Source organism: Ischnura elegans, chromosome 9 (genome assembly GCF_921293095.1).
Source record: "Ischnura elegans chromosome 9, ioIscEleg1.1, whole genome shotgun sequence".
NCBI classification, from domain to species: Eukaryota; Metazoa; Arthropoda; class Insecta; order Odonata; family Coenagrionidae; genus Ischnura; species Ischnura elegans.
Genome location: NC_060254.1, coordinates 54,737,098 through 54,764,627, shown reverse-complemented (window position 1 = coordinate 54,764,627; position 27,530 = coordinate 54,737,098). Strand labels below are relative to the sequence as shown.

At 39.7% G+C, this 27,530-nt stretch overlaps 2 protein-coding genes across 3 annotated transcripts in view; both read right to left on the bottom strand.

Annotated features, from left to right (window-relative positions):
- LOC124165138 (annexin B9-like) overlaps positions 1–10,264 on the bottom strand; it is a 96,210-nt gene extending 85,946 nt beyond the window's left edge. Inside the window, exon 1 of the mRNA XM_046542443.1 lies at positions 10,035–10,264. The gene's annotated coding sequence lies outside the window, so the exon portion shown is untranslated. The remainder of the gene's footprint in view (positions 1–10,034) is intronic.
- A 7,473-nt stretch (positions 10,265–17,737) lies between these two features.
- The window catches only part of LOC124164901 (annexin B9-like), a 33,381-nt gene continuing 23,588 nt past the window's right edge, over positions 17,738–27,530 (bottom strand). For both annotated transcript variants that reach the window (XM_046542129.1, XM_046542130.1), the window contains 2 exons: positions 21,054–21,235; positions 17,738–20,871 (listed from right to left, as the gene is read on the bottom strand). In XM_046542129.1, the coding sequence (XP_046398085.1) occupies positions 20,821–20,871; positions 21,054–21,235 (233 nt within the window). In that variant the 3' untranslated portion in view covers positions 17,738–20,820. The remainder of the gene's footprint in view (positions 20,872–21,053; positions 21,236–27,530) is intronic.

Below are 27,530 nucleotides of genomic sequence, written 5' to 3'. Positions count from 1 at the left end.
AGAGCCAATTCCACAATTGATTGGAGTACATGGAGAAGACCATCTGAACCAAAATGGAAGTAAATTAAGAGAATTTATAACTTTCAACGAATTAAAAGTAACGAACACATTTTTCAAGAAAAAAGATATCAATAAATTCACCTGGTCAGCCAGGGGTCACCGATCCCTACCAGATTGATTACATAATTGTTAACCGAAAATTAGCCTCGAGGATAACTGATACACATGTATATAGAGGAGCAAATATATGCACCGATCATTTCCTTGTTAAGGCAAAAATACAACTATGGGCAAGGTGGAAGAAGCATAATACGGAAAAGAAACAATGTCAAGTAAAGAAAATCTTCAAAACATACCTTTTGAAAGAGAGTAGTATTCGAAAACTGTACCAACACAGGATTACACAACTGCTCGAACAGATAAAACCAGAACATGACATCAATAAGGAATGGGAAAATCTTAAGAAAGCTATTTTACAAATAGCTAATGAAGTTTTGGGCACCAGAAATAAAAAGAAACGGAAAAGAGGTTTAAAAATCTGGAGCGAAGAAATAGCACAGGCCATCGAAAATAAAAACAAAGCATACAGAGAATACCTACAGAGAAAAACAGAGGAAACGAAAGAAAAATATCACAGGGTCAGAAACCGCACGAAAGCAATAATAAGGAATGCACATATGATATCATGGGATAGATTTATAAGTGGAGTAGAGGATGATATTCATGGTAGGCAAGAAATAGCATATAAACTGATGAAACAACTCAACAAATCAGAGAAAGATACTGCCCAACTAAATGTTATACCGAAGGAAGAATGGATAGAACACTATAGGAGATTATGGTATGATCCAACATTAGATGATACGATCAACACTCCAGAGGAAACAATAGGAGTAGACCCTATTGACTTCAAAGAACTAGAATGTGCTCTGAATAAGACAAAAAATAGGAAAGCTGCTGGCATAGATGGAATTGAATCAGAGCTGATAAAATATGGAGGTACATCCCTACAAATAAGAATCCTCCATCTATACAACATGTGTTGGAAAAAGCTTGAAATCCCAAAGGATTGGAATGTGGCGAAGGTTGTTTCATTGTTTAAAAAAGGAAAAAGAAATAATCCAGAGAATTACAGAGGTATAAGCCTACTAAATACTGCATACAAAATTTACAGTAGAATAATAAATACTAGACTACAAGCTATCTCTGATGCCATTTTATTAGAAGAACAGGCTGGATTTAGGAAGGGAAGATCTTGCATCGACGATGTTTTTACTTTAAAACAAATAATTCAAAAACGAAGAGAGTTCAATCTGGAAACGCATCTGGCATTCATAGATTTTGAAAAAGCATTCGATCGTGTAAATAGAGAAATGTTATGGTCAGTTATGCAGAAAAGAGGGTTTCCTAGACATCTGATAAAAGCTTCCCAGAGTCTATACAGAGACACCAGAATTGTAATTGACACAGGGAAACAGATCATCCAAGAAATTATCATTAACCGAGGAGTTAGACAGGGTTGCAGCCTATCCCCAACCTTGTTTAATCTATACATAGATGACGTTCTAAGAATGTGGAAAGAGAATAATGTATCACCAGGCATAGAAATAGGACCATCTCAATACTTAAATACGATGCTGTTTGCTGACGATCAGGTTATAATACAAGATAAAGAGGACAAACTCCAGATGGCAGTACACAGACTACACGAGTTGAGCAAGCTATACAACCTGAGAATTTCAAAAAACAAAACAAAGACCATGGCATTTTTAGGAAGCAACCCGATAAGAACAAAAATTGTTATTGAGGATCAAGTCCTGGAGCAAGTGTCGCACTTCCAGTACTTAGGATGCGACATAACATATGACGAGGAAAAAGATATCATAAATAAGGTTAACACTTTCCAGAGAATATGTGGCACTATCAGAAGAACTCTAAAGAACAAAACAAGAAAAGAAACACAAATAAAATTTTACAAAGTGATGGCAGTCCCTACTGTACTCTACGGATCAGAATGTTGGGTAACAAAAAAGAAGGAATTAAGGCAGATAGAATCGTCTGAAATGAAATTTTTAAGATCAGTTAAAGGTTGCACAATATTGGATAAAATAAGAAACACTCAAATAAGAGATGAACTGGGTGTCCAAGCAGTCACTGACAAATTAAAAGAATACAAACATAGATGGAAAGAACATTTACTTCGAATGCCAAATGAAAGAATTCCAAAGCAAGCAATGGAATATCAACCATTTGGCAAGAGAAGTATAGGAAGACCAAGGAAAAGATGGTGATGTGGAGCCGGAACAGGCTTAGTAGCCTAATCCTGGAAGGAAGAAGAAGAAGAAGAATTAATTTAAAACTGCCAAAGGGAGAGTCAACGCTTAATGCGTCTTCTCTCCTTAGCCTTCGCCCGGATGATTTCTGACTCGGAAATATATTCGTCTTCTTCCATAGACTCTGGTTGGCTACGCGTAGGCGAACCAGATGGACCCGGGGACTGAGATTTTCCACGCCTGCTTTGCGTGGCCACGGTGGGTGTTGTGGTTGGGTTCTTCTTTGAAGAGCCCTGACTAGCATCGTTTTTTTCGGGCGGTGTGCCCTTCTTCGTTGCCGGCTTGGTAGCCTTATCCGGCTTGGCTTGCTTTGCATTCTTAATAGTATGTTCGTCCTTATTTTTCTCTTGCGTGTCAGTATTGTTATTTCTCTCACTATCTACTACGGCAGCATACGAACGGGAGAACGTAGGCGCGATGAGTGTTCTGTATTTCTTTCGTGCTTCTTGATATGGCAGCTTTTCCACGGTCTTTATCTCCATTATTTTTTTCTCTTCTCTCATCTTGGGGCAATTTCGAGAATAAACCGGATGTGATCCCTCGCAATTCACACAGGTTGGTGCAGAGGTGCACGCGTCACCTTCGTGTTTATCTTTGCCACAGCGCGGGCAGGTGGCCTTGCCCTCACATCTGGTAGCGATGTGGCCGAAACGCTGGCATTGAAAACACCGCATGGGGCTAGGAATGAATGGCCTTACGGAAACAGATTCGTATCCCACATAGACCTTGTCAGGAAGTTTGTCACGACAGAAAGTGAGGATGACGGACGTGCTGTTGGTCAGCTCACCGTTCCTCTTTGTCTTTAGACGGCGGCAGTCTATTACACCCTGAGACGCCATCTCACTCTTTATCTCATCTTCAGAGACGTAGAGTAGGTCGTAATGCGTGGCGGAGGGACATGGATGCCACAATCATGTTCTATCGAACCGCCTTAAGAGAATTACTAAATCTCAATCTCCGTCCTAAAAATATTTATGAGGCGACAGCACTTTTGAAAAACACTATTTTAATGCATGAAATGAAGCGTTACGCTCCAAGTCGGTGGCAGAGAGAACTGAATCCTGACACGTGGGGCCCTTTCACACTCTCTGAGCTTCGGAGGGTGATCAGACTCCGCAAAGACATGTCGACCACTTTACCGACGACAGAATGCACTGATGGTGATCTCCTTGATACCGCTTCACGGCATTTTCAGAGAATATTTGCTCGATACGGGTTCTGGAACGAAGACGATCTCCCCCCGTTTCCTAATCTACCCACCCTCTCGCAACAAGACGGTGAATTGCTAGCTGGTGAGACAGGAGGAGAGGAGGTGGAGGAAATTCTTCGCCCCCTCCCAAAAGGTAGGGCCCCAGGGTCAGATGGTATATCTTATGAATTTTACTCCATTTGTGGTGATCTTCTGACCCCGATTTTATTAGCTATTTTCAATCAGATTTTCTGCCAAGGCGAGGCACTGACTTCAAGTCAATGCACCGCAATTATCTCGCTATTACCAAAGGTAAATCGGCCTCAGTCCTTAAATGATTTCAGGCCTATTCCATTATTGAATTCAGTCAATAAAATATTTACGCGTATATTAAAATCTCGTTTTACGGAGTCTCTGGAAGCCACATTATCTGTAATACAGAACGCGGTTTCGAAAAAACGAAATATTCTAGACACTTCAGTGTTATTGCGGGATATTTTTTTGGCTCCGTCTCCTCCTTCCGAAGATTTTTTTGCAATTTTACCCGTAGATTTTACTAAAGCATTTGATTATATTCGTATTGAATATATTTTATACATTCTTTAAAAAATGGCATTTCCCCTCATCTTTCCTCGGGCAATTCAAAATCTATACAATGAATCAAAAGCATGCATAAGGATAGGTTGGAAAACTTCGCATGAATTTCTTATCAAGAATTCTGTTAGGCAAGGATGCCCCCTATCTATGGCTCTATTTGCCGTCGCAATGGAACCACTTACTAGGGCACTTGAACTGTCTGAGTTGGCATAGCTAGACAAGGAATTACTTATTCAAATATTGTATACGCTGACGATTTGACTTTATTCATTGGGCATCCAAGCCAACTACTCTTGGCCAATGACTTAATGCAATCCTATGCTCCCGGTGGTTTAGAAGTGAATAAAACTAAATCAAAATTGAGAGTTCTAAAGGGTGATAAAGCCTCTAACGTGTGGGAATTAAGCACCCCACCTGTAAAAATTCTAGGATTATGGTGGGGCTCCGATGTGAAACAGACTCTTAAGAAGAACTGCGGGGAGGATAGGGGCGCAGTATCGGGGGGTTCGGGTCGCTACAAGCTCCCCTCCCTCCCTCTCTCCGCTCGGGTCCGCCTCCTCGATCAGGTAATTTTCCCAAAAATTTGGTACCTCGCTCATGTATGGCCTTTGCCAAAAGAAGTGCATGCAAAGATGGTTAGGGACACTAATTCTTTCCTCTGGTACGGTTATTTGAGAAAGGCTCCAAGGCAACAGCTTTACAACCCTCCGAAAAGAGGTGGTTTGAACTTATAAATTATATTGATTTAAAAGCCTATGTAATTTTCTCAAAAGTATCGACCAAAATTTTAGTGGGGTTGATTAGGCCAGGCGGGGTCTCCTCCACTCCGCGTGGACGGAAGCCAGTTTTCAAAGTACGCCGTTTAGGAGATGCATTCAGGAATACCGTAAAATAACAGAATGCTTGCGAACAGGAGAAACATTTTTAGTAAAGACTATTTACCGGAGGCTTATCGAGAGGGAGAAGTATCCTCCCACTTCAATCATTGACCCATGGAGAAAATGGGCTGCGTTCCGAGGGGATGCGGGGGCGGCGAGCTACATGTTCGACACTATTGCTCGCCTCCTCCCTACACGCGAGGTGATGTCGAGACTACCCTAGGTTGTCAGCCCTAGAGGATCTAGAAGAGTTTCTAACATTGATTCACCAGAGAGAGGAAGGAATTCAACAATAATTTGTGGCATTAGCGCTTCTGGTATTGACCTACCACATTTTCTGATTTAAGGCAGAATACGAATGCTTCTTGAACTTGTCGAAAGAGCCCCACCAGGAACTGCTGGCCACTGTAGTGATAACGGATAGAGCAATGAGGACACCTTTTTATCTTTTTTGAAGCATCTTTATCTTCACGTGAAACTAAGCAAAAAATCTCCTCCTACGTTGATAATTGGCAATCAAAAAACTCAGATAGTTTTGGAAGCTATTTTATATAGCAGAGAGAAAAACATCATCGTGGTTGGGTTGCCACTGCACACATAACATAGTCTCCAGCCTCTTAATGTGTCATTTATCGGCCCATTCAAGACCTACTATAGCTAAGTATGTGACAACTTTACGGTTTACTCATCCAGGACAATATATCACACACAAATATATAGGTGAGCTTTTGAGCACCGCTTACTTCAAAGCAGCTACGGTTGCAAATGCTGTTAATGGGTTAAAGAATGTGGAATCGAGCCTCGTAATCCTCTTGTGTTTAGCGAACAAGACTTTGCGGCTCCAAAAACTACTGACCACGATGTCTTTAGCAAAGAGAAACTGAGAATAATAGTGCTAATTCTCAGAATCTGATAGTGAATAACCAATATATAAAACCCTCCTGAAGAACCAGCACTTATGGAAAAAGCTGATTCCGATGCACCGAAGAATCCTGTAAGTGTTTTTGATTTCCAGCCATTGTCTAATGTTAAAAAACTTGAGAAAAGCCAAAAACTGAGCTAAAGTATTCTTACAAGCACAACAAACAAACATATGTTAAAACAAAGGGGTGGGGCTGAAAAGGAAGTAAAAAAACTCAAACTAAGTTCTTGTAGGACTAAGTCTAGAAATTCCAGGCAAAACGGTTCAGTTGCAGCAGCTTCAAAGGATGGTGTTATGTGATGTCCAGCTTGTGAAGAGGAATATTATGAACCCCCAACAGAAAAATGGATCAGTGCAGTGAATGCCAAGTGTGGTGACATGAGGAATATTCCCATTATGAAAATTGCATTTTTATTTGTGACCAATGATAGCTACACAACTAATCACTTCAAAATTACGTAATGTACGTACCGTAACGTACGTTATAATTCATTACGCTTAAGTGATACTTCGTGAGATGAAAAAAAACACAGTAACCATTCATTAGACCATGTAAAATATTTTAAAAAATATAACAAGTCAACATTTTAGTGTTGTCGTCTTTCCCCAGCGCTGGGGCTAGATGACGATTTGTTAAGTTCATGAAAAAATACAATTCCCTTCCCTGAATAAAATAATATCCCTCTCCTCCCTACATACGGGTCTCCACGCACGACAAACATATGGGTGAATCCGAATGCCTGATGTCATGACTACTCAGGAACAGCAGACTCGCTTAATGTCTGGACACTTCCCAAGCGTGCTACGGGTTTTTAACGACGTTGTCTCCTTCGTGGGCTTGGTTCCGTGGTGGCGCGGCTCCCCAAAGGGAGAGATCACCCTCTTCCCCCGAGCGAGGCCGGAAGGCTCGTTACCCCACTGAAAAATCAGAAGGGGGAAGGATCCCTATAGCTCCCTGTGATAAATTAAGTCATATTAAAGCATGTCTGCGAATTCAGCGTAGCAAGGGGGTCACGGGGGGGCCAGCCTCTCATAAACGTAAATGACGATTTGTTAAGGTTATGAAAAAATAAAATTTTGAAAAGGCCAATCCCGCCCCCAGAAATTTCCGGGGGGTGAGTTCCTCTGGATTTTTGCTATAGATTTAGTTATATCAAAGCACGGCCGTAGATAGGAGGATCTCGTAGCCCCCCAGAAAAATCGGAGGGGGCGGGACCCCCTCAGCTCTCTGTTGTAAAGCATGTCTGCGTCATCGGCGCAGCTAGGGAGTCACGGGGCGCGGGGGGAGGGGGCCTCTCAAGCCTCGTAGCCCCAAGAGAAATACGCGGGGGCGGGCACCCCTAGCTTTCTGTTTTATTTGTATACTATAATAAGGGAAAATCCTGCGTACATAAATTGTGAACGATTAGAAATTATTGTATAATAACTCCTATGCAGTTTCCGGCTTTATACATGAGGACCTTAGAAGCCATTGGGATAAGTGCAATTTTTGATTTTTGGAGATAAGCGCAGATAATGGTTTGTGTAGTATACAACGCACTTGCCATAATACTATTGTGGAAAAAGGATACAAGTGAGTCACTGATAAGAATAATATACGTATAGATTTAGTGATTTGCATGTATCTCTTTATTACAACAATACTGTGTACCCCAACAACCATATCTGCAACTACCTCCAAAAATGATTGCACCTATCCCCCCGTGCAAGGGCAGTTCCAGGATTTTCTCTGGGGGTTACAAGGATCTGAATGGCAGGTCACATCAGAAGTTAAATACAACACACATAAATTACTGTACGAAGTATTTTATTCATTTCGAGATGAAAGTTATTGATTAAAAATATAAATAAGTTAAATAAATAATAATAAAAAATTTCGAACCCCTTTCTCACATTGGCGATGTTTTTTTTTCGAGCGCTGACTAGCGAATTATAAAATCTGTTTTCTTGACTTGGGTTCAAGGCTGAAATGATTGAGGTTCCGTTATACATAGAAAAAGTTGGAGTCAGATCAACCTGCTTTAGAAGAGAAACTGAGGAACTGCAAAGAGCTAAAAGCAGCAAAACTTGCGATAAAACGCAAAGAAAAGTTGTTACCCAGGGTGGCCATATATATAATATCGCAAAGAAAATTACGGAAGGGGAAATTATAAAAAGCCTCAAAGACCAGATCAACCTGCTGGAAAACGCCAAAACCAACGTGGCGTTCCCATTTGGAAGAAAAGATAGCAATACCACCAACTGGGTGGTGGAGTTAGACCCCTTTTCAAGAAGCCAGCTTTTGAAGTCCGCTAGAGTGTATACTGGCTTCGAGCCACACAAAGTTAAAGACTATATTAAAATTAATAGATGTTACAAATGCCTACGCCTAGGGCATATTAGTAAGTTTTGCAATGCTGAAGAGGGCACCTGCGAACACTGCTCAGGGGGGCATGATTCAAGACAATGCCCAAACAAAGATGGCCCAACTCATTGTGCAAACTTCAAGAGGGCAAACAGCGAGAATGCTAACAATAAGGCCAGCGACGAGAAATGTCCTATATTAGAACGAAAAATTAGAGATTTAACCGATCAAATCGATTATGGATCCTACGAATAGCCGGATAGTGAAAATAGGACAAATCAATTTACAAGGAGGTAAGACACCAATTTCTGAACTGAGAATTGTGTCCGAAAAATTAAATTTAGATATTGTTCTTCTACAAGAACCTTATCTAATTCGACCAGGTGAGCAAAAACTATGGAAAATTCCAGGAATGGGACTAAACACCCGAATCGTACCCTATTAATACAATAGAAAAATTTTAATCCTCAAATACAGAAATCGACGTAATTGAAATTTCAAATTTTAAAAATGAGTTTTGGGCAACCGTGGAAATCACAACTAAGAACGACTCGTATATCCTACCCAGTGGTTACTTCCCACCTAGTCAAGACATTGAAACTTTCATACAAGAATTGGATAACCTACAGGAAATGTTCCGCGAACGGAAATTAATTATTGGAATCGACTAAACTCTAAAAAATTATTTTTGGTTCAGTGACCGCACCGATGACGGGAAGAAAGTTAGAAGAAACTATTTATAACAACAACTTAAATCCTTCATGAGCCAGATAACCCACCTACTTTTAACGGCCCGAGCCGGTCCTCGAATATTTTTATATTTTATTTTATTTATATTTTGCGGTTAGGTTCTGAATCTAACAGCAATAATCGGGATTGGCCAATTAAAAAAATAAAATTCAAAATACACTGGGTCATTGATGAGGATCTCAAGAACCCCACCGCCATCCGTGATCAAGAACGCTATAAGGAGCTACTTGGTAACATTTATGATTTGGAACACAGGAATAGCACCACATCTGGGTCAAACGAAACTTTCTGCGGTAATCAAGCCTCTACCTGATTTTTCTGCCACTGTCTTTTCTATCATGATTGGTGTGGACGAAACTCCAGGAACTCTTGGTATACTAAAACTTTGGGAATGTATCGCTGGGGCAGAATCAGACTGCCTTACCCTAACAATGCTAAAAAAGCCAGATCGTATGGATGGATCCCAGGAAAAAAAAGCGATTGATGTCTTAGCCAAACTGGCTTCTGATACTCCAGATACAGGTCCCCTCATTGACTCAATAGTGGTGGACCTAGGTCCATATATCAAGAAAGTAGGTTTGGAACTAATATATATGCCTTCTCCCTGAAATTAACTTTTCCTTTTTTGATTATCGTAATATTTTGTGTTAATGTTTATTTCGAACTTATTTTATTTTTAATTATATTTCATTTTCCATTCTTATTTTGTCTTTTATTCTTGATTTTATGGGTTTTCTCTTCATAGTTTCATTTTCCTTTCCTTTGGTAATTATCCATTTTGAAAGTGATAAAACATGTTAGCTATTTAGATAATCTCGCCATTAAGTACTTACTAGTATCAAGTCTTGAATGTACATAATGTAAATAAAACTTTGGGTAAATGGAGGCAGAAAAAAAATCCCCTCCCAAACACCCTCGAGGTGGCTCGCAGGGTATTATGTAGATGTAGTCCTCTAATAAAAGAACCGAGCGATGGAGACCAAGGAAAAGGGAGAATGACTAGGAAAAGTGTGGGCAGTACCTGAGGGAGTGGCAGATGATCGGCTGTAACCGGCGTCAAATCGTCTCTCTCTCTCTCGTAACGGACTCCACGCCGTCCTCACATGAGGAGTACGTCGAAATCGGTCCAAAGGGTCGTCTGTCACTTTTACTTCTAGCCTCGAAAGGCAGTCTCGTTTGGCAGGTAGGGTGCCTGTGTACACAGCGGTGGCGATGAAATACACGCGTATTCCGCGACCTTCTTTTCTTTTTTTCGCGAAATTCCTGATAAGAAGGCCATGACGTCATGGACGGCTCATCTTTCCTCAATCCTTCCGGCCAAGAAATTTTTTTTTATTTCCGCCAAGAAATTCAATCATTGCTTACAGTGATCTCAAGACCGTTTTACATGGGGTACGTTAATGCACTGGCGTGTGTACGAAGGCGCAGTCGAAATTACTTCGAGTAAAGCGGTGAATTTATAGAATGCATGCGAGAACGTATGGACGTGGGATAGAAAAATAGCCCGTTCTAATTTCGTTCGTGCATTCGCGCAATTTCACGCCCTAATTAGAAATTAATGCAGTTCTAACCTGCAGAATTGCGTGCCCTATGTAAAATGACCTTTAGGACAAAGGAAAAAAGGGAAGGAGAAGGAAATTATACAAACAAAGGTCGCTCACGCCCGTCACTCAAAAAAAGAGGGCAGTCATACTCTCAAAAACAAGCGCCTTTTCTTAAACAAACGTATTGTATAAAAATATCAATTGGTCAAAACATAATCACACAAAAGGATAAAGAAACAATTAAAGAATTCTTCTTTACTAAGAAACAAAACCTCCACTCTTCACCCCAAGTTGCATAAAAATAATAATGGCCCAACACATAGGTATAGCCAGCGGGGGCAGGAGGGGGCAGCTACCCCCCAACGAATTTTCTTTAAAACCAAAGAATGTGATACTAGTATAATATATGTAAGTAATACAAAAATATTTTTCCAGAGAAAATAATTTTCAAAATCTAATAAAGCGCTTTCATAATTTTCTGGAAATTTGGGTTTCATAACCTTTTCTGTGTTACAACTTGAACACACACTTGGATTTTGCCCCCCTCTAGTTTTGGCCCAAAACACACGTTGCTGAACATAAATTACGCTTCAGTCATATTTACAGTCACATTGCTCTAGTTTCAACTAGTACCAAAGCACTCTCAATTAAATCAGTTTACAGCGTTATTCCATTAAATCTAAATAGCACTCAAGATACAGGCCTCAACATCAAAAAAGGTTCAACAGTGTCCCATGTCCTTCCACAGCCGGACTCAACGACCTTCCATAGGCTATTGTCATTTAGAAAACTCAATGTACCCTGCTAACCCTCTCTTCGTCCCTAACACCGCCACCTTCTTTAGCTCTCCTTCTTCTTCTCGTCTCCTCACCCACTTTAACCCCGCCCTCCCCTGGCTGGTAAAAAACCCTCGACCCAAACCAAGGCTGCCCCTTCTCCCTTCCCCCCCCCCTTTTTCCCTATTTCAGTCCGTGTTTAACCCTCACCCCCGCTTCCCAACTAGTCCTTTTTCCTTTCCGACAGATGTCCTCACAGTCACTTGTGTACTTTGGGTATAAATGTATGATGCATGCAGGTTTAGTCACCTGACGATGTAACTAAGTTACGAAACCCGGGTCGTGCCCTTAATTAAACAATCAGTGAACCTTACAAAGTTTTATTTCCTTAATTCCAATATGGAGAGGTTTCACAAAGTAAAGCCTGAAATTATTAGTTATATTTTCAAAAAGAAAGACAGCACCGTTAAAATTTCGAGATGGTGACGTGGAGACTGGTATCTTTCGCAGTCTGACACTCTTATCTGCCCGAAACCGCACCTCCTCAAATATCACCCGCCTCTCTTCCTCTCTCCGTCCACTCTTAATTTCAGTGTTCGACCGTTTAGGTCAAGGGGACTGCATTGGGTGCTTTCCATTCAGGCGACTCTCGTGTCACCTTGTGTTAACTCTAGTCAACTCCTAGCCAGCCACGAATGGAAAGCACCGTATGCGCAGTGGTTGATGCGCGTAGAACACGAGTTTAGAAAACCGGGAAATTTATCCAAAGAGAACGATGTAAGTGATTCAGAGTGAAGATCTGGAATGTTTTTTGTTTATATTATTGACCAATGTTGGATTATGGTCATTGGTCATTTGGATTGTTCTCGAGACCGTTTTACGGTTTACTTTTTACGGTGAAAATAATGATGCACTGTACGCAAATAATTCGACTTAGTTATAGGCATGGCAGGTATATTTAAAAATAATATCACTCAAAATCACAAAATTTTAAAATAACAATAAGAATCATCTCAGAATTGTATAATAACTACTGCAAATTTACAAAAATGCATTATTATATTTATATATAACCTATTTATTTAAAACGTCATACATTGAACATGTCGCACACTTGCCAATAACTAATTTAAAAAATGTTTCAACTCCAGTTCCAATGCAGGTGAAAGGCGCCAAAACAACTATGCATGCGCAATTCGTCTGTCCGCTGTCTCAAACTCAGCTTTTCGTCAGAGTCGGTGAGAGTCCGCCTGTGTCGGCAACTCCAACGAATGGAAAGCAAAAAACACGACTTGTGTCGACGCAAGTCAACTTGCGTCGACGAATGGAAAGCACCCATTGAGGAGACCCAATTCCATCCAATAGTATTCAGATTTCCGCTACCACTTCGGTCGCACTTTAATCGATTTTCAAAAATTTCCGCGGCGCGGAGATGAGTGCAACGTGACCCACTTTTTTCAATATTTTGCAGAGTAATGTGTGTATTTGCGAGGAGAGGCATTTAAAAATCACATATTTGATAGATCACATCATCAGGAATATAAATTTCGGTTAACACCCCTTATTACCACGGTCGGATTCACCCAAAGTTACGCTATAGGCACCACTCCATTGACCGCCCCTCCGCATTGGAGTCCCCCTTGATTTTCATAAAAAGGCATAGCCACTCGCATGAGGTAAGGTTCGGAAAAAAGGATTAAATAGGTATATGGCCGACAGTATAAGTCTGTGCTTGAATTTTACGCTGGGAAAACGTATAGACAATTCAATTAAAGAAAAACAGCTTGGAGTAAAACAACATGAAAAAGTTTAACTTTTATACAACTAAAACACTTTATGAATACCCTTTCCAAAAATAATGTCTAGCCTTGATCCATGCGACAAAAAAGAAGAGTAGCTTAAAAAATAAAAACATTACGTATTACTGTAACTGAATGAACTGCCGCCCTTGAAGGCGCCCCTTGGACTGCGACACCCCGAGGCACGTGCCTGTTTTGCCAAACGGTAAATCCGGCCCTGCTTATTACACCTCCTCTTTCCGTGAAACTAAGATCAATTTGTCCGTCAGCGACGCGAGTGGTGACTTTTGTAAACCCAATGAAATGCGGTTTAGGTGACAACACATTCCGAGGAAGTCTTGATGATCCTCTTTTGTAATTTTCGTGGTTTTGGTATTCGGCTTACGGCGAACTGCTCCCAGCGTAGAGTCGGACCTTTGACTCCAGGGCCGGATCAATGGGGTCAAGGGGCCTGGGCCCCGAGCCACCCACCAAGCATGAGCCTTCCGCCAATACAGAGGAAAACAGAGAAAATCGGAAAAACAGAAAAAAACATTATTTATGAGGAGATTCGAAGTGAAGCTGGTTTGTTTTATGGTTAACATATAGTCGTCAACATTGGCGTCAATAAATGGTTAACGCTGTTGATTGCTTGTTAACTTTTTCCGTTGGTGTTGTTAATGTAGCTCTGAACGCAACCAGTGGGACCTCCCGGTCTCCAACCAAATGGGCCCCGCGCCCCTCACATCCTAAATACGGCCCTGCTTGACCAGAGGCGCAGCGAGAGGGGGTTCCGTAAAACTCACCATTTTTTTTTAATTTTTCTGGGGGAGGGCCCCGCACCTATCGCTTACCCAAGCGGGTATTCCATACGCTCCAGCCATCAAAGTATTAGGGCCGTATTCTTAGTGGACCCTACATATCCGTCCCTACATAACAAAAGGCCCCTACATGCGTTTCTCGGTCGACCCTACATAAGTGGTGGGGGGTAATTCCGTCGTCAAGTTCTCTGAGATGACGTAGATGATGGCGCAGCGCCAATTTTCCACTCTGGTGGTGTAATGGAACTAACTATGAAACTAAGAAAAGACGACCGAAAATTTATGACGGAGCATATTGTTTTTGTACGGTGTAGGACTGGTTCAGCTACCCTATATCAAGTAGGGCCCGTTTAGTTCCAAAAACGGCCATATGTAGGGCTTGATGTGGCGTATTTAGGGCGACATCGGTTTATGTAGGGGCTGATGACGTATCCAGGGTCGGTTGGCCCTACAGGGTCGACTAAGAATACGGCCCTTAGTTGCGCCTAAACTACCCCTCCACCCCCTCCCAGGCTTAATTCCTAGCTTCGTCCCTGTGCTTGACTCCCGATTACTCACGTGGTACCATTAACAGCCCCCTTCTTACATCATTCTATCAATCACTTGTGTCGACAAAAGGTGGCGTGATTCCTACCGTGTTTATTTTCCTAAGGAATATTTTACTCCACCACTCGTTTCTGAAGGCCGGCGTCCATCTCGTCCGTGCAACAGAACCAGGGATGGCGATTGAAACGAAACGAAAATATTTCGTTTCGACTCGGAGCGAAACGAAAATACGAGGCTTAGGTATAGTTTTGTTGGCGCACGAAATTAAAATCACAAGGAATTTAGTTCCGACCCGGGAAGAAACTTAATTCATCGAAACTCCGCTGCTCGTAGTTAAGTTTCGATTCCAGCAGTTCATCTACACGTTGGCGACGTATTCCATGCATTGTTTCGTAGCCATAAAAAAGTCGGGAATTCCTGATCGGTCATTGTGTCTTGTGAACTCGAGCTGAAAATTGTGTTGCACGGCTATAATAATTTTCGAGATTCAGGAAGATTGAGATAATTCTCTTTCGTACGTTCGCACCGCGGCGCTCAAACCAAGGTAGGTACTCAATGCCCACATGCTTCGAGCATTTAATGATGAATGAGCTGTTTTACCTTTGTCTTAGGCTTAATATGAATATGAAAATTACTTTTTTACGAAAATTTTCATTGATTTTAGGGTTAAAACGATGTCTGCCAAAAGGAAAACTTACACAATTAAAGAAAAGTTGGGCATAATCGACAGAGTGAAACGCGGTGATTCAAAATCAAGTTTATTCAGGGAGTTTGGTGTTCCTGAAGGAACTATTCGTGGTTGGATGAAAGAAGAAGATAAATTACGATCATTTGTTGATCAAGTGGATGACGAAATAGGACTTGATAGAAAAAAGGCCAGATTGAGTGCTGCTGGTGATGTGGATGAATGTTTGTTTACGTGGTTTGTTCAGAAGCGCAGTGAAGGTGTTCCATTATCCGGTCCACTTTTACAGGCACAGGCAATTAAATTAAATAAACAAATAGGTGGTGCTCATGATTTTGTTGCTTCTGCTGGCTGGCTATATCGAGGTGGAAAATTCGCCACAGGATAGCGTAAGTTAACATGCAAGGAGAATCTCGTTCCAGTGACAGTGAAGCAGCTAGAGAATTCTGTGGGACTTTACGCAAGATGATTGATGAGGGTGAGTACACTGAAGAGCAATTGTATAACTGCGATGAAACCGCTCTCTACTACAGACTGCTTCCAGTGTTAAATGACCAGTGTTAAATGTGTCAACACTAGCACTGAAAACCACCAGAAGTTGAAGCTAGCACATCGGTTTTTATACCCTGACCCTTTCAGTCGCCTTGTACGACAAGCAGGGATACTGTGGGAGTATTCTACTTTCCCCTACCCACAGGGAAAACTTGATGGAGTATTCATGCAATAGCCCATTGAACTTAAGGGAAAACAGAAATCTAGAACTCATCAAAAGAGAAGACCAAGAAATACCAGAGAGAATGGGCTTCTCCCAATGACATGGTCTCATAAGTAAGAAAGACAAAGACCATGGCCACAAGAAGTCATCATGTGTATCTCAATAACAGGCAATGAGTGCTAAACAGATAAATTGATGAGATCTGTACCTGATGTGCTAAGTAATAATCCTATGCCCAAGCAATTAATTTTTCAAGTCATGAAGAACATTTCAATTTTTTTATGAAAACAGAGGATTGAGTATAGGGACCAATATTTGTAAAGAAGATACAGGTTGACATAGGGTGACCAGATGCCAAAAGAGGACAGCACCCAGAGAAAAAGGGGAAAGAGCAGGACACTTGAAAAATTGCGACAATTTCATACTTCCGAACAATAAAAATTTATTAAAACTATGCTTCAATACATTTTTGTGTGGATCTAATTTTCTCGAGCAACTTTGGAGTTTTCAACAGAAAACTATAAAATTCCGTACAAGAACATTATTTGAAACTGTAATTGACCATTATGAGTCCCTTAACTGAGGCAATGCTTTATTTCTCTCTCTCATAAGTCCTCAATAGTTTCATTCCCAGGAGTGAAATGTAGAAACGAAACTAAATAGATTTAAATTCTGGGAGCTAAACTCAGGGTCGAAACGAAATATGAGTCGAAACTACTTTGGGTCAAAACTAAACTAAAACTTTGAGACGAAACGAAACACAGGTTTAGTTTCAAACAGTTTAGTTTCGACCCACACAACGAGTACAAAGAACGGTTGAATGAAGTAGAGGTTCGGCCCACCGCCATTAGATGTAAGGGGCACTCATATTTTCACCACTAACTGGAGAATGGTGAACGCAAACAGTCCATTCAATTTTTAAGCTCCACGTTTTAACCTCCCTACACGATTTTAAGCGCAATGGGTCGAAATTATTCCCTCTTATCCTCCTCCACTCAACTTCTGGGATCCAAACTTAACTGTGAGCAGCGCAGTTTCGATCAATTCTGTTTCGTTCCCAGAAGTAAAGTTTCGTCCCGGGTCGAAACTAAACTTCTTGGTTATTTAAATTTCGCGCACAAACAAGCTAAACCTAGGCCTCATATAAGACACGGTCTCAGGCGTTACTTTGTGGAATTGCTTCATGTTGAATGAAATAAAATAAATATGTTTTATTCCACACTTTATTTTAAATCGTACGACCGTAACCGTAATTGAAACCGGTCGTACAATTTAAAATAAAGTGTGGAATAAAACATAGTTATTTTATTTCATTCAACTAGGCCTCATATTTACTTCCCTTCAGGCCGAAACGAATGATTTTCATTTAGTTTCACTTGCCATCCCTGCTGAGATGAAATGAGAGAAAATACACCATCTATATTTGCATTGTGCTCTGGAATGCTGAAATTCAGAAATTTTGAGAAGTTCAGAATGACTATCAACAGATTATCTACGTAAATGATCATGATGACCAAGAAGGACATATTCCAATATTAAAAAACACCAGATGAACATCTAAATAGGAAGACATATCTGGATTAAGCCGGACGTCTGGTGACACGAGATTACCCCTAGTTTATGTCAAATAAACTGAAAATTGAGTCTCACTCGTCTAAATTCCTCAGAAAAAATGAAATGCATACAAAAATGTAGTATAAGCATTGAAAAAGGTCTTAAAACGTAACATCTGTCACTACCACAGCCACCCACTTCCTCCATAGCATCCACATCCATCCTGTACCATTTGAGAGAACTCATATTTTCATTGAACAAGATGTATATAAAACAACTAAGACCAATAATTTGAACTAACAGGATTTGTTCTTTCCGATAAAATAAATGCATTTATTCCATATACATTCTGAGGCATAGCAAAAGGACCCAAATCAGGTCGCTCAGTGACATCCATTCAAAAGATCACAATCTAAAACAAAATTATCAGGAAAACATTTCAAGATAACAATTACATGGAGTACATATGCTACATCAACATAGATACAAATAAGTACAAAGACCATGAACATGAACATTTTTCCATCAACTAAAAATTTGTTGTGAATGATGGCCGACTCTTACCAAAAACAATTCTTAAATTTAGAGTCGAGGTAGAATCCCATACAAGTTTTCCCTACAGTTTTACATGATCACTTGGATCTCAGTGAGGAAGCTCTCAATACATTAGGAAGATCAATAGGAACAATATGTTATATATGAAGAGGGTGCCCAGATGAAACCCACCCATGGGAAGCATGTTTGAATCTCTCAAGATTGATTCAAGGGAAAGAATTCCTAACTCTCATTACTTAATTACCGAGAGTCATAGTAACTTAATAGATTTAAAAAATCAAACAGTTCAAGCACACCCCTCCAGATTCTCAAAAAAGCACCCCGCACATTCAAAGCTAAATTGAAAGATGAAATATAACAAAATGCATCAAAATACTCCCATTACCCATTTCAAACCCTTCTCTCTTTGATTTACCAATAAGAAATGCACCAACTGCAAGAAAGCAACTACAGGAAAAAATATTTATAATAGCCCACATGGTATAAGACTATGATTAGACAAGTAAGTGCATAGAAAGAAAATTCGAGGTTAGTAAGTAAATAAATTTCAGTTCAAAATGTTCAAAATTCAGTTCAAGTTATATAAAAATATTAGTACACAAACTGCACCACAAACTAGCAACATGATTAAATTACAACTTTTCTGCAATCCAAGTTCGTAAATTAACAACTACCAAAGAATTTGAACTCTCAAAGATAACAATCATATAAAAATCTCTTGCATTTAAAACAATTTAAATGAAACAAACCGCTACATAATTTAAGTGCTAATTTCAAAACAAATTAGGTACTTGCATATGATGGTGGGGCAAAAAAGTGTTTTATTTTATCTACTGAAGAGCCTTAAACTAATTGTTCTCCTTTACAAGTTTGTAAGTACGGGTCAAAAATTAGCATTAAAATTCCACCACATAAAAACCAACCATTAGTTTGAATACTGAACAAGTGGATTTTCAATTACAGTGTATATCAAAATACATCAGAAAAAAGCATAATAACATTACATATATTCTTATCATTCCGAACATTACCATCAGACAAAAGCACACTTTTACAGCCAAACGTGGCTTTCTATAATATAATTTGGCAATTGTAATGATGACATTGAGAACAGCCGGTCACTTAATACACAGCCATCTGTGCAAAACCAAGCTTTCTTAAATTTTCTGAAGCATTCACAAATACGAGTTGTCATTAAAGATCTTTTCATTAATAGCATCAGGCAAATCACAAGCCTCACATATTAAATGCCATATTATTCGAACTACTCATGAATGAGAATTCAAAGAAAAAATATGAATTTATGTTTACAGTGTATTAATTTTGTGAACCATAACCCCCACACCAGTTTTAAATCCTTCTATTTTTTCACATTTTAAATAGAAAAATTTCATGAAAATGAGATACATTATAAAAATACTGAATGTAGTGAATAAAGCTGGATACAAAAATATGTTGTACATAATCACAATTTTAGACAACAGATCAACAGAGAATGTGATGTTCATTGAAAAAGCTAAGTATATATGCGAGAAGATTTGTGACGTTGAACTTTAAACTAATGCTAAAATACAGCAACAAGAAATACCAAAGAATATTGAGTGTTCTAACTACATAATAGTTAAGTAAGAAGACCAAGGAAGAGTATTTTTTTGTCACAGAGTGATTGCCGATATTACTGTGACGTAAAAGCAAAGCAAGACTAGGCATAACCTACGATAGTTCCCTTCATAAACTAAAACTTGAAAAATATGAAAAGAAAAATGCAATGCCTAATTTCAAATGGGTGGTATTATTTCAACAGTTTATATAAAATATAAGTATATTTGTTTGCATAACACATTACTAGGCCATTTTTATAATGCGCATTTTTAACAATAAGTAACAACCTGTCCGGAAATATGAATATTGTAAAAAATATCTTTTCTTTTCAATTAGTGATTAAGTATAAAAGATCTATGGACTATGTTCCAAATAGAATCCAAAAAGTTGGCACGTTAAGCACTTCACCATCAACTGTGCCACATATCTAAATTCTAAAATTGGTACACATTTTGTGAAAACCTGAGGTAAATTTATGAAAATTTATACATATATGTGTATGAAATTTAACACAGCAAAGAACCATTAATGAATTCTTACTTTACTGGTAGACACCATCAAATTGGCTCATGCTTCATAATGACCATGTAAACAGAGCATAAGCATTAATACATGAAGATTATGGTGTTTTTAGGAACATTAATTAAAAGAATATGAATTCAATTATGTTAGAAATTATAGACTCCAAATATTCAACAAAATATTGCACTAAACTTTTCACATGAAAAACTACATCCACACTGCGTATAACAAAGATACTACCGCAATTAAACGGGGTCAGTATCACTTTCAAGAATATAACATCAGGCACCTTATTCATGACTATACTTTACATAAATTTTCAAAATAAAATCAATATCTGTTCACTGTTATGATGTATAATAAACACTATAATTTACATTTAATATTCAATAAGATGTATAGGAAAGTGGAAATTACAATGTATAAATTTATCAGCCTCCTCTATCAAGCAGTTGCAATTATACTTAGGATTTTTGTTCCCTTACAAATGTCTCGGATTACATTAGAAAATCCTTTTTTTTCAATAAATCTTACAGTTATTTAACTTTTTTCCTACCAAAGCCATAAGCTAATTCACCACACAATAAAAATACCATGCAGCCATAAAGAGGAGAAATTTCTACATCTTATCTTGCCTCCACTTTCAAATGATTACATGAGGTGATGATAGGACCTGAAGCCTTCAAAACTATTTCACCAAGACTGCTAACTACTGAACCATAGCCAGGAGCATCTTTTTATAGTCCCCAGATGTATCTCCCTGGAAAAGAATAAAACTATGAGCAATACGTCTTTTATTCAAAATGAAGGTGAAAGTACAGAGGCACTAAAAAAGAAATGCCATAAAACAGAGAACTCCAAAAATAAGTGGCAATCTGCGACAGACATACCCACCATAGGGTAAATGTCCACTCATGCTCAGAAGAATAACATTCAACTTACAGAGATGAAATCCTCCAGAGTTTTTCCATAAGCTCGATGAAATTCAGCTTTGATATCACCCAAGTCAACCTCAGATCTTGTCACGATGATTCTTATGAGGGTTCTATCCTTTGTCCCAAACCCTGCCATGGCTTTGTGAAGGCGTTCAGCAAAGAACTTTGAACGATCGGCAGCAGATTTGACTGCACAAAAGAAGACAAAAAACACAGATGTAGATGATGTGACCAGCTAAAAATTAAACGGGGCCATAGCACACTGAAAAATTTTACATTACAATAATTACAACATCATATTTAATTGATACCATAGTTTTACGCTGGTGACATACAATTAGAAGAGCTGTTTTTGAGACATTTTAAAATTTCCAAGAAAATGATCTTCACATGGCATACTATAACTACTTCTTCAATATTAAATCAATGTTAATGCACCAGTTAATGTTTGCTCTACAATGACAAGCTCCAGAATTAATACAGAGCAAAAGCCCAAGCCTTATTTTGTATCAATTGGTAGAAGTCAGCTTTCATTACTATGATGAGATACAAAAGTTATGAGAGAAAAAAGTTGGAAACAAAGACGTGCACATTTGTTGGAATTCTTTTTGGGTCTTTGCTTTAAAAATTTTTTACTATTATTTACAATGCTTATGCAGCTTGGTTTTCACTCACATAACCCATTAATAGGTTCTAAGAGTAAAAACCAAACTTTCCCACAAAGTGCTGCGCTGACAACATCGCAAAAAACCCAAGTTGCAAATTCATTTCTGAAAATTCTGTCTCAAAGAAAGGATTTAAAAAATACATAACATACTTTAACACCAGAATTCAGTTCATGATACAGTAAAACCTCTCTTAAACGAAACTCAAGGGACCGAAATTTTGCCGTTTCGTTGATCGGGAGTTCGTTCCCCGGAGGTGATGCGCACGTTGCATCATTCTAGGGGCTCGGAAATTGAAGCAAGTCTGCATGCGTTATCTTCATTCTACCTTCGCATACTTCAAAACAGTGCTTATTTCTTCAGCTGCAATGCAAATCGCGGGCAATAGACCACATTTAGGAAGCCTCAGTTCGTATTATTCAATCACTTCGCGTGCTTTTTCATCGGTTTTCAAAAATGTATGCAACGTAGCGGTGAGTGCGAGGCCATCCCTTTATTCTCAATATTTGAAATAGAGTACATGTATTCGCGAAGTTTACACTGAAAAATTAAGAATTCGATAGATTTGACCATTGCTAATATAAAGTTAAAGTAACGGCGCCAATTATAGCTTCATCATGAAATTAAGATCGCTCTACCATAACGGCGCGAGTGCGACTTTCGTCGACCCATTAAAGCTCAGTGGGTGGCAGCATTTCTTTATAGTAGTCGAATCCAGAATACTCCATAGCAATATTTGCGGTCGCAGGCTTCGTAAATAATTCATTGTACTAGCATCATTTCCATCGCATTCCGGATAGACAACTGCCGATAAGAAAACATCTTGAAAGGCCCTATGCAGGAGTTCTCGAAGTAAAATACGTCACGATTTTGAAAAATGAGTTTTCGAGAAATTATATTCTGCAACCCTCAGTTCGCTGGCTTCGCGGATTACGAAATTTGAGTCTATTCTAGTGAACTCATCAAACGACTCTTCAATATTCATGACTTTTGAGAGACCCTGCCAGGATTCACGGCTTTCGTCATCACTCTCCATCGCGTGGTCGCAGTTGACTGCAAACCGGATTGACAACTCCCGATAAGAAAACAGCTTGGAAGGCCTCATGCAGGAGTTCTTGAAGTAAAATAAGTCACGATAATGATGCTGTTGACTGCAAACCCGGTTTTTGCAAAATAACTAAATATGGTGACAGGTGCGACACGCTTCCAAGCTTTGCAAAGCCCTTGCATTACCTGCAAAATGGTCCTCTTCAATTTCGCCGATCCCTTACATCCATTCGACAAACCAAAAACTCCACTAAAATCCGACGGTAATGCCGCTTTGCCGCAGAAATGACCCCTCGGTCGAGAGGTCGCAACTTAGCTATTGCAGTTGGGGGGAAGAAAATAACACGCACATTTTTTATTGTTAGTCCTATGTTTGGGCCCGTGCAGCGATCGAGGAAGAAATCTACTTTCCCCATGAGTGCATCAACTCCCGCCAACCACCGCTGAATTAATCCCGCTGTCACCCATGGATTTTTGCTGCTACCACAGGGGTGAGGCATCACCATTGGCCCAGTCTAAACATGGCATGTGTCGTCTTCTTCATGCAACAATTGACGGCCGTCGCAAACCTTTTTCTCAGGAGAAAATCAACACCGCTTCACATCACGTTAGGACATCGCTACAATCGCCGACAGACAGAGACTGAACTTTAGTATAAAGCACTCAATTCAAGTAACGTCTAGATCAATGGGAAATGTTGGCTTTCGTGTCTTAAGTGCGAATATTTTTATCCAAGATTGCGGCAAATGCAAAAGTTTCTCCTATTTTTTAGATGATGTTGAAATAAACAATGTGAATGAAACAAGAGTAACTACTGAGTCATATATTAAAGATAATTAAGAGATGCAAATTTTGGCTTTCATCTTCTAGCGCGCACATTGTATCTTCCGTAATTTAGTTAAATTTTAAAGTTATCCAAGATGGCGGCCAGTGAAAAAAAATGCTTCTCGGAATTTACGCGTTGTAATTCTGTAAAGTATCTTAAACAACCGTCAAAAGAATGCGATCGAAGTACATAGCTCTGGATATCATATCTTTGAGCGTGTAAATATTGGGACATTGAGTTATTTACGAAAGTCAGCATTAACATTTTTCGCAATTCGCCGCGAGCCGCGAGTTGGGGTCGGCGGAAACACACGACGGAAGGCTATGGTTACGGTTAATAATGACGATTCTGATTGGCTTATTCAGTGGAAGTCTCTGATTTGCCCTCCAACGCTACGAATATTAAATTATTCATATGAAAATAAAAATTTAACCGGAAAAATTGGTTATTGGGAGGTGAATTTCACTCGATCGCGCTGAAATTTCATTTCGTTGATCGGGAGTTTTCGTAAAAGAGGAGTTCGTTCATCGGGGTTTTTCACTAATGTGTTTACATAGGCAATTGGCCGGACCAATAGCATTTGTTCGTTGAACGGAGTTCTTCGTTTAGCGGGAGTTCGTTAAGGTGAGGTTTTACTGTAATTATATTAAAGAGGATACTAAAACTATGAAAAAATTGATATAACAAATACAGCATTCTCCCGATTATTCGGGAGAGGTGGCATGAATAAACCAAACTTTGACTTTAATTTCTTCAAATTTTCATAATTTACACACATTATTCAAACTAATATTATTGAGGCACATTCTCTGTCATTTTACATTGATTTCTGGAATCATTAAAGGCTTTCTTTTCTTGACCGCAACCGTTTTAGCCACGACAATATGATTATAATCTTATTCCTACAGCTGCATGTAACACCAAGTTTCTGGAAACCACACACCCGTGGCTGCGAAATCATGGGTTCAGAAAAGTGATTTGCACGATTGCTTCAAAACCTTTGCGCGATGTCGGAAACTACGCTGTCAGGCACCACGCTGCATAGTCACGTCTCGCATAAGTTGATCGGGATGCAACTACTTTGAGACGTGGTTCTGTGATCAATGAGAGCGATTGCCCCCCGCGATGCTTGGAAAACAGGAACACAGAAATCCCGTGAAGGCAATGGGGGTGCAATCACACCATTGCGCAGCAGCTGTTAGAGGAAACCAGGACTTACGGCAAATTGTCTTCACAGGCGAGTGCCTGGCTACGACTCATGCAATCTCTACTTTCCCCCACTGCCTCAACTTCTAACATTCCTTTCCTCTCCAGTTTGACCTTGACTAGTAACGGCATAAACATGCCCGAGTGCAACAAACGCTTCCCTTGGGCATGCGAGGCCACGGCCATAATAAAGATCATTGGTAACATTTCTCTTAATTTATGATAGTGTTGTATTTGTGCTGGAAATAAATGAGGCTCGATTGGCTCGACCGGCACGCCGCCTACCCCGGCTTATCAGCGGCAGTTGTGAGCTCGTGGAGTTGCTACCCTACCTGCCGCCGAGCCAGTCGGACTCGCTGAACTGAAAACCACGTTGTCTTGAGTCATTGAGCGGTACACCACAAATGGCGACGAGGATAAACTATGTGGAAACTAGCGTTATGTAACAGATCGATAACGGCTAGGATAAAGGAAGTAATTCTGTGTGATTCAGTAATTCTGAAATGGCTGGAGTAATAGGCTCGGTTGGCGAGTTTGATAGTACGATAGACACGTGGTCGTCGTATGTCGAACGATTTGAATTGTTCGTGGAATGTAACGAGATAAATGCGAGTAAGAAAGTGAGTACTCTCTTAACCGTTGTGGGAGTTAAAACATTTAATTTGATTCGTGATTTGTGCACGCCGAACAAACCATCGTCAAAGACGTATGGCGAGTTAGTAAAGCTGGTAGAGGACCATCTTTACCCGGCACCATCATTTATTGCTGAGCGCTACAAATTCAGCAAGAGAAATCAAAATGAGGGGGAGACGGTAGCTGATTACATCGCAAGCCTCAAAAAGCTGTCAATATATTGCCAGTTCGGGTCTTCCTTAAATGACTATTTAAGGGATCGCCTAGTAAGTGGCATCAGGAATGAGTCGACGAAACAGCGATTACTTGCAGAGGCCAGCTTGAGTTTCGAGCAGGCAGTCAAGATTGCCAGCTCAGTGGAGGCAGCAGAGAAGAACGCGGCAGCCTTGGCTGTCCAAGGAGTCGACAACGGCGGCCGAGTACAGCACATCGCATCGTGGAGAGCAACGCAAAGGATCAACAACCCTACATCGACCAGGTCAAACTCAGTGTCCAGGGATGGTGGTGTGAAGTGTTTCTGTTGTGGGCAAATTGGGCATGTAAAGAATCAGTGTAAATTGTATGGTGTTACTTGCCATAAGTGTGGGAAGAAAAACCACATTGCCAAGGTTTGTCGATCGACGAGTGCGTTGACAAGTGCGACAACTGTGCGTAATAATAGTTACGGCCATTCCAGACCACCAAAATGTAAGTCTTTTAATAAGTCTATGTTAAAGCCAAAACACAATTTCGTGGGTTCGGAAAAATGTTCCGATACGCCAAGTGCTTTTTGTGTGGGAAATCAAGCTGACGATTTGCACATCGAAGATATTCAGCACATGTTTGTCATGTATGAGGAACATACCGAGAAAGTCAAAGTTGACCCAATAAGGGTAGATATTGTCGTTCAGGGTGAAATGACTACGTTCGAAGTAGACACAGGAGCAAGTGTGACTGTTATTAGTGATACATTTTATAAGAATAATCTAATTTCTTGTACGCTTTACCCTAGCGAGTTAAAGCTATGTTCCTATACCAATCAACCGATTGTTCCAATTGGTAAAATTAAAGTCAAGGTCAGCTATCAGAATGTAAATAAACTTCTTGATATGTATGTAATCCAAGGGGGATCACATCCGTTAATAGGACGTGATTGGCTTAAAATATTGGGCATAGACATTTCCTTCAAAAATAAATCCGATCTGTACGGAATTAGCGATTCAAGTAAAATATTTGATAACTTTGATTTAATGGTTAACAATTTAGTAAAAAAGTTCCCTGAAGTTTTTACCAATAAATTAGGCCAGTACAAAGGCGAACCAGTAGAATTAATTCTGAAAGAGAGTGCTAAGCCGAAATATTTCAAGCCAAGACCCATTCCCTTTTCCTTAAAGTCAAAGGTTGAGAGTGAATTGCAACGTCTAGTGGACGAAAAAGTGCTAATGCCTGTACGTAGCTGCAATTGGGGTACGCCAATTGTGCCCGTGTTAAAAGCTAATGGTGACATCAGAATCTGTGGGGATTTTAAGGTCACACTAAACCAGTATTTGGAGGTTGATAAATACCCCATACCTCGCATTGAGGATTTATTTGTAAGCATGCATAAAGGTCGGCATTTTAGCAAAATTGATTTAAGCAATGCATTTATGCAATTGACCTTAGATTCTGAGTCACAAAAGCTTTGTACTATTAGCACACACAAGGGTCTCTTCTCTTATTGCAGAGTGCCCTATGGTATTTCGAGTGCTCCAGGAGTATTTCAAAAGGCCATTGAACAAACCTTAGCAGGGTTAGAAGGTACTGTTGTGTTTTTAGATGACATTTTGGTTAGTGCACCGGATACTAAAACTCATTATAAGCGATTGGAGGCTGTGTGTAAACGTCTTAGTGAATGTGGTCTAACAGTCAAAAAGGAAAAATGTAAATTTTTTGCAAGTAAGGTTGAATATTTAGGGTTTAAAATTGATAAAGACGGATTGCACACATCCCAAGATAAAGTAGCTGCGATTGTGAATGCACCCATACCAAAATCAGTCAATGAAGTTCGAGCATTTATTGGTCTTGTGAATTATTATTCTAAGTTTATTAAAAACATGTCAACCATTTTAAATCCTATGTATAAACTTCT